The 12,356-nt window shown below is 37.2% G+C and overlaps 1 protein-coding gene across 13 annotated transcripts in view; it reads right to left on the reverse strand.

Annotated features, from left to right (window-relative positions):
* KLHL2 (kelch like family member 2) overlaps positions 1–12,356 on the reverse strand; it is a 62,930-nt gene that overhangs the window by 25,894 nt on the left and 24,680 nt on the right. For all 13 annotated transcript variants that reach the window (XM_074822885.1, XM_074822892.1, XM_074822881.1 and 10 more), the window contains one exon: positions 1,281–1,443. In XM_074822885.1, the coding sequence (XP_074678986.1) occupies positions 1,281–1,443 (163 nt within the window). The remainder of the gene's footprint in view (positions 1–1,280; positions 1,444–12,356) is intronic.

Genomic DNA, 12,356 nt, shown 5'->3' on the forward strand with positions numbered 1-12,356 from the left:
CCTTAGACAGTCTCAAACCTGCTCTTCTCATACAGTGGGTGGTTCTTCATTCTCCCTGCCCCTGCCTTTGCCTTCTGGTCTTGGACAGTGTGGCCAGAGCACTTGCTGGTGAAGACTGAGGTAAAAAAGTCATTGAATACCTCAGACTTCTCCATATCCTGGGTAACCAGGTCTCCTGTTTCCCTCTGGAGAGGGCCCACATTTTCCCTAGTCTTCCTTTTTTGACCTATAGAAGCTTTTTTTTGTTGCCCTTGATGTCCTTGGCCCAATTTAATTCTATCCGGGCTTTGGCCTTCCTGACCTGATCTCTGGCTGCTCAGACAGTCTCTCTGTATTCCTCCCAGGCTATCTGTCCTTGCTTCCACCCTCTGTAGGTGGCATCTTTCCACCTGAGGCTTTACCAGCATCAAGAAAAAGGGAGTAATTGTTCTTCCTTGTTACCCCCATGTAACACTACTGTTACTTCACCATAGAATCAGAATTGCTTTTTCATTAACAGCAGCAAGCAAAACAAGAACCTAATATTCAATATTATTATCAAAACCTGACATGAGCCAGTCCTCTTACAGATATGAATGACACAGTCTTTAAGATGACCATGACAATGTACTTTTAGTAATAAAATTAAGAATTCCATGAACACTTTTTTCAGGAAAAAATGAGAAAATCCAATGGCAAGTGCTCTTTACAAGGAAAGTAGAATTTTGTTCGTTGAACTATATGGTTAGTTAGAAGATGCACCTCTATCTACTTTGTGTCAAGGTAGAAGAATGAGTCTACAAGTACCCTTTATAGTAGGAAATTTCAAGTCTTGGTCTAGATGAGTAGGATTTTGAGAAGACAAGTTGATAACACAATATTCGTGGTATGTTTCTTGCTTCTTAGCCAGTGCAGCACAAGGGCTACAGATAGGCCCCCTGTCATGCTCTTGTGTTCTTTCTTGCCCCATGTACTTCCTACAGACTTTGGCTTGTGACAGTTGCCAGAATTTTAATTCTTTCCCAATTTCCCCCCTAAGTGATGGTGCAAAGTTTTAAACAACAAACTAGCTTCCTACTGGATTATAAATTGCTTGGACCCTGTATGGCCCTGATAGGCCATGAATATGCTCCCTCTTTATGCTTATTATAACTATGTTCCAGCCAGGAGACTTTATTTCTCTTAAAAACATCCCTATTAAATGCATGGTTTCCTCTGGGTGGGGTTGGGTGGGCATGGAACCTGTGTGTGTGTACACACACACAGATATCAAGCTATATGCTATACTAATGATAACTTGCCTGCATATGTGTTGGCCTTGTTCAAGAGATCTGTGCATGCATGCATGTCAGCAAAAGCACGAATCCCCAAGCAGTTGATAGGATGAAGCTGGGATTCCAAAAATTCACAGCAAGTCCTTTTCACATCCTGCAGTTGCAAGAGACCAGCTGCTGGGAGCAGTACCTGTAAGAAGTAACAGGTGGTTAACACCCCAATTCATTTCTGAGCTTATATAACAGTATTCTCAGTATTAATAAAGAAAACAAAATAATTTACTAAAAAAATATAAGATTAAAACAGAGAGGAAAATTTCAGCACTACATGACTGAAGAACTTAAAGCCCAACATTAACATAATTTTACTTCCCTGCAAATACCATTCAAGATTTAAAATAACAAGTGACATCTCTACCACTGTGTTCAATGGGAAATAATTCCATAGATTATAATTCTCACACTTCATGTAAACTCTTCCCAATATTCATTCACAAGCTCCTTTCTTACTGTTCCCAACACTCCATAATTATATCTCATTTCTAAACCTTTAGCATTAGATATTTCTTTAAACCAAGGTTTTCTAGACCATAATGGAATATGTAAATCTTGTTTGCATGCAAGTGCTGGACATTGTACCATTTTTTAGCATCAGTAATAAGCATCTTTATGCAACTGATTCCAGTAAGGACTCAGTTTCCAAAGAAGTCTGTGACCTTCTTGGAAGAATGACAATTCAAGCATTTAAAAGCCTGAGCATATAAAATATTCTGTAACTTGTTAAAAATCTATCAGTAAGAAATTAGTGTAAATGACATATTTATCCTTCAACTTTCACAAAGCAAGCAGAATGTAAAGAGAAATTTAAAAAACTGTATAACATACATTTTATTTGCCCAGTAAAACTTAACCATGAGATACAGGTGAATCATAATTGCTCCTTTGAACGAAATTCCATACTGCTATCTACAATTTATTCTTCACAATATTTTCATTTTCTGTGCCTTTGACAGTTATTTTAGTGAGACTTCTATTTTAGAACATTCAAGTGTGAAATTAATGTTAGCTTGAATCTTCAGTTTTAACATGGAAGTCTTGCAACTGTTCACTTACATATAGAGAAAACATATACTATAGGGCTGCATCAATAATAAACAAGCAAAAAATACACCAAAGAATGGCTTCACTACTCTTGTTAATAAAGTATTTGAAACAATTACTTGGGTAGAATTGAAGAGAGTCAAACAAGAAGAAAACTGGAAGAATAACAAGAACTGCAAGAACAGGGTAGAACAATTTAGAAACCCGTGTATCACTTAGTACGTGAAAGCTGCAGAATATACTTCTTTGGAAGAAGTTTCAATCTTAGAATCAAATATTTGCCATCAACCCTGTAAGCATCTACTAAAGAGCTACTGTTATTGTTTACTCTTTAAACTTTTTTTCCTGAAATAAAACTAACAATTATGACCCAAACTAAAACAGAAAGGACTTCAGGTGATACAACCTTGTAAAGCTAACGTCTGCTTTAAATGTTATTTTTTGGTCCTGCTTCTACTATTTATGGCTGTTCCTCTTCCTTTAGCCTGCCATATATGAAAACCGTCTTTCTGTTCCTCAAAATATTAATCCGTAATTTGAAGCAATAATCAACTATAGCCTCTGTTTTAGACATTTGGCTATCAATGTACAGAGCAAATAAGAAGGATCATATATTTAACAAGAGTTTGCTTTAAATGTCAACTGTTAATGGAAGAGAAATTAAGGGAAAACATAAATGTGATCATACTGAGATACACAGACTGCTGCTAAGTAAAATAACTAAAAACTAGTTTAAATCTTAGATAATCCTTGAAAAATCAAATAAGTAATGAAATATATGGAGAAGATCTGCATGTAATAGGCACAAATGTCAAATAGTCACACAATTCAAAACAAACTTAGTAAGCTTAAAGGTTACTAATGACAAGGTTAAAACAGTATAGTGAGCTCATTTTATTTTAGCGTATGTTTATGAAAATGGGAAGATAATATTAGTAATACAATTTCTATTACTAGAACGACAATACGATTAGTTATAGCAGCGAGTGGATAATTCATTTGATAGAGAATTCTAGGATAAGATACGATCATGAAATTACATACCAAAAATCAGGGCTAGAACTCTAATACAAGTATTTATTCACACAACTTGTTCCAGTGAAGCAAACATTTCACACCTCCTTACAATTCAACTAATATAAGCTATCTGCTTACAATTCAACTAATACAACTTACAATACAACTAATTCAAGCACAGTGCCAGACAATTTTAGGCATGTTACCAATATAGTTGGTATATATAGTCTGAGAACAATCCTTGACTGCTTAAATGGATTCAGTAGAAAAATATGTAAAATAATCATCAAATCAATATACAAAATGGAAAGGTGAGATTTGAGAATGATATGCAGAAAAGAATTTAAGATTTGTATGCAGTCACAAGGAGATGCTTGCTCACTCACATGAACAGTAAATCAATGTTACAAGAAGATCACTCTTCATTATGGGAAATGTACATCAGTTCTTAAATCACTGTAATTGAGTTTGTAAAGTTATTTCAATACATTTTAGGTATCTGACAGTAAGACATTTAAGTCTAAATATATTTATGTGTATTCCTCTACTAAAAAGGAAAAGAAAGGCAAAGTGCATCAAATTTATCCCATTGAAATTATACACTGCGCTTTGGTTACTAGGCAACGAGAGCTGTGATAACATCTAGCTATTTTCATTTGTACTTATAGAACTGTTAGCCTGGAAACTGTAACAACCTGCATTTAAAAATACAGTTTCATCACAGGCAGATTCACTCTGCTGAAGCTAGGGACAGAACTACATAGGGAAAAAAGACCGAAACAACCCAAATCCCTCTCAAACCCATTAAAAAAAAAAAACACTATATTAAAACTGCAGTACAGATTAAGTTTAACTGGTGCTGACTCTAAACTGGTAGGCTATAGCTCAGATTTATTTCCAAAAACAGCCAGTAGAGGGTATCCTAACTTTCCTTTAAAGATCAAAAATACTTTAATATGCATACTGCTTTGTACTGCAAGAAACGCAGGGAAAAAAAATCATCTCCAATTGCTTATTCTATGAAAATGTATCCTCATCACAGTGGTGGTTGTTTTGATAATCAAGGAAACTGAACAGATTATTATTACAGATGGCAAGTAAGAAATTACATATTCTCTTTTTTGTGTCAAAGTCATGGTGATGAATCTTGGAATGACTGCTAGATTTCCTAGAGCAGATTGTTTAACCCTTACAAGTCTTTGAAGTCTATTCCCTGGTTATCTTATCCTCGTTCTCCTTCCTGCAGTGACACTCCTATTCCCAAAGTGGTGTGTACCTGCCATGCCAAATACACCTTTCCAACCCCACTGAGGCAAAAAGGATTGTGACCAGGTACAAGTATTGAAAATCCACCTGCAGGGTCACTTGCATAGTCAGGAGGGATCCACTTAAGGCCCTAAACTTGGGTCCCTGTTTTCACTGGAGTAGATTCAAGCCCTTCAAAATAACTAGATCATCAACACATATGTGAGGCTGTTGCCCTCTTTTGTGGCCCTTCAGATACATGCCAGGAATATGTTGAGGGCTGAGGGTACTGATGTTGCCTGTAGCTTTTCTCCCTCTTTTTCCAGACAGCATCATGACTGTGTTCACCCTTGTGCAGCTGGACATATTTACCTCACAACCAAAACATACACATATTGAGCTCTGAGGCGAGGAGCAGCCACTACAGGCAGGCACCTCTCCATTTACATGTGACCCATCAGTTCACAACAAACATGTTTACAACAGTCTCAGCCTGTGTCACCAACCAATAAACCCCTACAATGGAAGAAGGCTCAGAGGAGATGGGCAAGCGTGATGAACTCAGGGAAGAAGTGTAAGGAATGAGCACCAAGTGGCATAAAGAAAACTGAACTTACCTCAACACCACGGGGACTGGAGGGTAACCTTTGTTTTAGATATATGGCTGTACCAGTGAGACAGCAGGTTGTGTAAACAGACTTCCCTGCAATAACTAGTAGAGTGCAATGTCTTCTCCAGCTAGCCAGACCAGCAGAGGGAGAGGTATATGTGGCTCAGCCCAACATAAAGTATAAAAACTGAACAACCAACAGAAGGAGCTCTGAGGAGAGCAACAGGCTTGAGGTGGCTTTAGCTCACATATTCCCTCCTGGTGAACCAATATCCTAACAGTGGCCATATAGAGACCAGTAACGGGAATCACTCTTACATAGTGATCCAAAAGTATATTGCAATTTCTTTATCTTGCCTGTGTTGTGACCTCAGTATATTGCTGTATCACTCTGCTAAATCAAAACATAGCACTATATAGCACCAAATATCTTCAAATCATTAAATTTTAGATCAAACGTTAAACCCTCTTCGTGGACTATCTAGAAAAAGCTAGTCAGAGAAGCTGCCCTGGAGTGCCTCCACACCAGACAAGGGAGTTCATCCTACTCAAAGGCTGCTAGATGACCTAACAGGCAACCCTTCACAGTGTAGTCGCTTCCCCAAGTTCAGTGCCACACTCTCCTTCACACAGCCCCTTGCTCCCACAGTTGGTACCCTTTATGCAACACAAACTTTTAGTAAGTATCCTTCTAGTTGAAGATGGAGGAAGAAGTCCAGTGGAAGGGACCACCAAGATGATCAGAGGGTTGGAGCATGTGATATTACAAGGAGAGGTTAAGAAGACTGAATTTATTCAGCCATAAGAGGGAAGACAATGGGGACATCTTATTACTGTCCACAACTATCTAATGGGAGGGTTGAGAAAAGTAAGCCAGACTGTTCTTGAAGATGCACAGCAGTGGGACAAGAGGCAAGTAGGAACACAGGAAAATGTGACTAGAAAAAAGGAGTTAGGTTGGTTTTTGTTATTTTGAGTTGTGGTGTTCGGGCTTTTTTTTAAACCACGCGAGTGGTTAAACCCTAGAATAGGTTGCCCCAAGAAGTTACAGGATTCTCCACACTGGAGATATTCAAAATTCAGTGGACAGGCCCCTCAACCTGCTGTAATTGGACCTGCTTTTAAAAGGTTCAATGCAAAATAAAATTTAAATTGATTAAAGCTTTCTGCCTGATTTAAATCAATTTGATTCAGTGATTTTATATCAATCCATGCTATCATCTTTGCACTCCTCTTTGTACTGATAGATTCTCCTAGCCAGACATATTGTGCTACCTGCAGTATGAAGATGCTTAAGGCAATATTTTCATCTCCACTATTTTAAAATTTCCTGGAATTTCTTTAAGATCTGTCATGAATTCTTGCTGAAATTCAAATTGATACCCACCAACAATGCATTAAGATCGGTATAATGTCAATATGAAAATAATGAAAGAACATGTTCCAGGTTTTAAGAACAGGATCCCACAGCATAAACAGAAACAAAATTTCTCAGAACATTAAAGTACTTTGCAAGTAAATAACCCAATAAAAATCAAAGCAGTGTATGCCAAGAGAATTGAATAATGTGCAGTCTAAAATAGGAAAATTTCGTTCTCTATTCAATGGAGGCGAAAGAAAACAAATCTGCAACATTAGGAAAGAGACTAACCTAGGAAAGCAGAGGTGCAAGATGTGTGAGAATCCAAACACAGTATAATGCAACATAGAAGCAGACAGGAGAGAAAGTTACACCACTGACATAAAATAAATTTCAGAGAGAAGCAGTTATGTTAATGCCTGTCATAAAACAAATCTTGAGGAAATACAGTAAAGTTTAACCTCTATTTCTAAGGTTTAAATAACTATTTCAGCAAACTAAACTCTTTCACTTGTTTATACTACCATAGCATAAGGAAGGAGGAAATTAAAATAATAGTCAAAGATCATCCAAATTATCTTTTTATTCTCATCTACAAGCACCTGTGCTGTAATTAAAACTGGTTTTTAACTAAAATGTAGTCTAAGTTCTAGTGAAATCATTCAGCACTGCATTGAAATTATGTTATTTGGGAGTATGCATACAAAAACACTAAAATGGATACAAATATTTTAATACTTGCATCTGTGGAATAAAATGTAGAAGTTCCTGTTTTGGAAAATTCAACCCTGCTAGCATTTCTATACATACAACAAGTGCAAGGTAAGTGCACTGTTCCAGTGTTAAAATACACAAGTAAGATACTGCACTGGATTTAAAGATGTGCACGAGCTGCAAGTTTAGAACATGATACCATGTATCTTATAAAATATAACTTCTGGGTATCTTAACATCCTTGATTTTATAGGCTATTGTACAGTGAAGGCTTGAATGTAGAAGTTTATCCTTTATCTTAATAAGCCCCATTCAATTAAAAATCAGGTGCAGGTTGCATTTTTATAGTACCAGAGAAAGGAATCGGACTGCTAATCAAGATGCAGTCCCATTTCTTCACATTTCCTTACAAATTGGTAGAGTACCATTTCAGCTGGAAAGCAGCAAATAATCATGATAATGTAATACTTTGAATGACTGACATGATCTACAAAATACTAAGCAGCTCCCAACTTGAAAAGAAGTATAACAGATTAAAATGGAGTGTAAGGAAAAAGTAACTGGTGTACATTCCTGCTTTTTAACCAGCATCATAATCTGTACTTAAGAGCCCATTTCAGTTAGTGACATACAATTTATAGAAAGTAACTGATTTGCTCAAAAATTTACTTTAGAAGAGATACCATTTTACAAGACTAAACTAATGATTAGTAGTTCATGCAGACAAAACATTTGGGGTGGAGATGATATTTTGGGGTTTTTTTTGAAGAGGGTATGTGTGGAAATTTTGGGAGGGATTTGAGATGCAGTAAGCGGTTGCTCAAGCGCAGAAACAAGATTCATGAAGCAAATGAAGTAACAGGAGGGTCACTTTAATCAAGTAATACACTATTAACAGTGTCCATCTGGTCTACAAGGGAGAACCATGCAGTCTTGTTTGGCTTGAGAGTTCTCCTACATTGTCTCCTACAGAACAGTGCCCTAACCACCACTGAACAGCACATATTGGCTTAAGCCTCCACATAAGAGACAGATTGATTTTCTATTCTGATGGTTATTTTTGTTAACAGTCATGAGCTTAGCCTTTCATATCCTCTTCTTCTGTTAAAAGATACTGGAAATAGAAATGAAACATTGTCTCACTTGGAGTGGAACAGTCTTGAACCTAAAATAATTTTACTTCAAATTTTAGATCTTTCAGTGAAGAAACCACAGACATTTTGATTTGATAGAAACAGAGTTTTCAATTTGAAGTTTGGTCACTGAATTGAAGTATATATTTAGTAAGTCATCTAAAATGAAAGCTCAGAATCCTCCATCATACTGTAATTCAGTGCTTACAAGATTATATAGCTGCATAAAAATACCTTCATATTTTCTTAAGGACAGGATAATTTAAACAAGATTAACTAGAGTCTGAACAAAGCCACTTGCTGCTGATATGCTGTCATTCAGAAACTGGACAACTTATTCTTTAACTATGGGAGCTGAAGTGCTAGCCAGTCAAATAATATACAAAGCTCCCCTGCAGAAGGATTAAAAGCAGCTCAAAAAATTAAGTAGGTGGGATAACACAACTCACACTACATGGTCTTCAATCTTTCTGTAAAGGCTGACCCACATAAAGGATCCCTGTATCAGCTGGTGCTTTTAGCTAGTGTGCTTCAGCTATAGGATTTACCCATAACATCTCACACCCTCAGTACCAGACCCAACTGATAGATACACTGAGTTTGGTTACACCAAGGATTACTATGATAGAAATAATTTTAAAATATTCCCTAAAACTAAAGACATAAAAGGCTGACAATCGATATGTCCATGAGCTATGTTTTCTAAAGTATAGAAGATAACTTTGGGGGAACTAAGCAGGAAGGCACTGAGGAAGGAATTTTTTGTTGGTTTATTGGAATTTTATCCTACTTTACAGACTGACTAACTTGTAACAAACAAGGCTTGTTCTCCTAGTATAACTGCAGCTTTGCTGGCAATCTTAAAGAGAGGGATTGAAACACCATTTGCAAAACCCTAAAGCCTGTGCTGGAAACAAATAGCAGTATAACTGGGATAGTAGACTGTGAACCTCTGCTTTCCTATTATCCCATTCTCTGGTACAGAAACACATCCATAGTACTGGGTTTTATATTAATACAAAACCAAGAACTAAGGACAACAGAAATAGCATGAAGTAGAAATGTTTTGTGTGCACGATGCTTGTCTTCAGTACAAAAATTGTTGTCAAGATTAACATCTAATGTGCAATAAATGACCCTTCAGTGGACTCAAAAGACATTTGATTACTCCAAGCTTTTAGTGTTAGTTATGTTTTTATATTTTGTTGAGATAATCTTTTACTTTTCAGTTTCCTACAGCAGACCATACTTATATTCTCCTAGAATATCACAAGGGAATATCTCCTAAAAAAAAAAAAAGCATTAGGCTTAGTGACAAATTCCGTAATCACTTTAATCTAAATGTTATGCTCATAAACTTCAGGTATGTAGGGACAGAATTCCCACAGCAAATGGCATCTCTACCCTCCCATTTGAAATTTTTTTCAGATAAAGGTTTAATGCATACATTTCATGATTTAAAGCACGACCAATATTCAGAAGACAGAAACATTTTCAAGAAAGCCTTATTCAGCCTCCAGAAATTTCATCTTATGTGTAGCAACATACTGCTGAACCTACTTGCAAGTGAGAGGGGTCAAAAATGAAGTCTCTTCTTTAAGTGGCTTAATTTACTCATAATAAGCACCTTGAATTTTACAGGGAGGTGGACAGGCACACATGCTTTCATTTGCATAGAACACTTTAAAAAATGAGCAGATGACCTCTGCGCTTTAAGTTGGCAAGGGCTGTCTTTCAGGTTTTGTCACAGGTAGCTTTGTGGTCACACACAAAAATAGATACATGGATGCCTACGGTAAAGGTCATTGCTGAGTCGAAAGTAGCTGCTTTCATCTGACTTGACAGAGAAGAGTCTCTAACACAGCCTAGCAGCGTGATGATTTTAAAGATCACAGACTCAGAAAAGTTGCACAAGCTGTTCAGACTGAGAAGGCAGTTTACATACAAAAGTACTTATTCATTAATGTCTAGTTAAAGGCCAACTACATCCAAGTGAGGCAGGATGAAGGCACCAGGTTTTTAGAATCAAAAAACTTGTGATCTCAGTCCTGATGACTTCTGATCTACTCATGGGTTATGATTTCTCTGTTTCCTTTCCCCCCCCTCCCCAACCCCTAAATAGTTATTCAAGTGTGAACTCCTTTGGGCCACACCATACTTACGGCTTGTTGCTATAATACCTCTCACACCAGAATACCAATCATAGCTGGCCCATAAAACAAACAGTTAAAAAATTTTCCAAGCTAGCCTAGAAATTTAGAGCTTTTTAGCTAAATGTATAATTTGTATAATAATGGGTTAAATCCCTGTTTTCTAAAAAGAAAAAGTAATGCATCCCTCTCTAGTCAACGACATGAAAAAAATAATCTCTGAGTTCCCTACTGCATGCTCTTCCATTTGCATGTTCTTCTCACCCTATTTTTGGAAAGCAAACACCCTTCTGGTGTAGAAACTGAGCGCTTCAAAACAGTTCCAAGACCAACCTTAAGTCATACTAATAATGAAAATACAGGGATAACTATATATTAGACCAAATCTATAGTCTATTCATCCCAGGTAGTCTAGGAACATCCATCCTCATCCAGTACCAGAGTGTATGAAACCCCACAGTCTGGAATAAATCAGCCACAACAGAGAATGTTTCCTTGAAACATAAGGAATAGCCTGCTCTTGAAGCACAAGGATACATCTCACCTTTTAGAACAGCATGTCTAGTTAGTTAAAAACAAACTTCACTTGAGAAAAACTGGCAGTGCCCAGTGCTTTGCAGGTAAACAAACATAAAGGACAATAAACAACAGAACAAGAGCCTAGTCTTCCAAGTTTGAAAGGGGACAGTAAAAGATTGTGGTGGTGGCTATGGTTCTGGTTAGTGGGTTAGGGATGCAAGATTCTTTTAAGAGTAGGAGAGTTGTTCAAGATAAAGAGGAAGAAATGGCAAAAATTTTGCCCTTAGAACTTTTTGCCTAGCTCTGCTGCAACCAGCCAGGCATCTCCTTCACACTCTCAACCACACTGTAAGCAAGTTTGGCAGCTGGCTTGAGACAGAATCTGTTATGTCCTACTCCCTTCCCCAATATGTGATTAAACCCAGTATTTACTGAAATGAAGTTTCACAGCACTGCTCTGCTTCCATCAGCACCATGCCTTCAGCTGTCTTCCCCCCTTTCAAGGAAAAGGGGAAGAGAAAACCTAGGATGGAGGAAAGTAGAACAGGTGAACCCAACCCAGACCTGGACTTCACATGCTTTCACCTAATTAGAGAGGTAAACCTTACGGAGTGAAAATACCTGCTTTGAAATGCAGTATATCTAATGGTAACCTAAGGTTCACAAGTAGTCATTTCCAAACCAACCAGCATAGCTAGAAAAGCACACTGCTCACCGTCTGCATCCTAGGCAGCTTCTTTCACGCATTTTGTAGCAACAGGCTCTACTCATTAGGCATCCACTCTTTAAGTGTAATAGCAGTAATATGTATGCACATGTATGGTTTTGTGCACTCCTCTCTCTAGGTATCCTAAAGAAAAGCTTATTATCTTTCAGCATAAGTAAATAACTTGCTCTTTGACCCTTAAAATGGGTATGTGGTGTCTTTGAAACAAATAGATATTGGAGGAAAAATAGATTCCTCCTTTAGTCATCTCACAGTCAACCTAAAGCCTGAATTTTCCCCCTCTCTTAAATGATAGGTTTTCCATACCTTTAACAGCTTTAAGCGTTTCCCCAAAGTGTGCTATTCCTGTCATACTTCAGACCATCCAGCAGTGTTACAGGTCAGAACACAGATTTATATAGTGACATACAGATGCTGCTGTGCCATTTTTTATATTCCTTTTTAAAGCCACTATTTCACAATGAGCAGAAGTTTTTCTAAGGTGACTACAGTATGTTATTCTATTCTGGGAAAAGTTGTTAATGTAA

The sequence above is a fragment of the Strix aluco genome, chromosome 4 (assembly GCF_031877795.1).
Source record: "Strix aluco isolate bStrAlu1 chromosome 4, bStrAlu1.hap1, whole genome shotgun sequence".
In the NCBI taxonomy this organism is placed as follows: domain Eukaryota; kingdom Metazoa; phylum Chordata; class Aves; order Strigiformes; family Strigidae; genus Strix; species Strix aluco.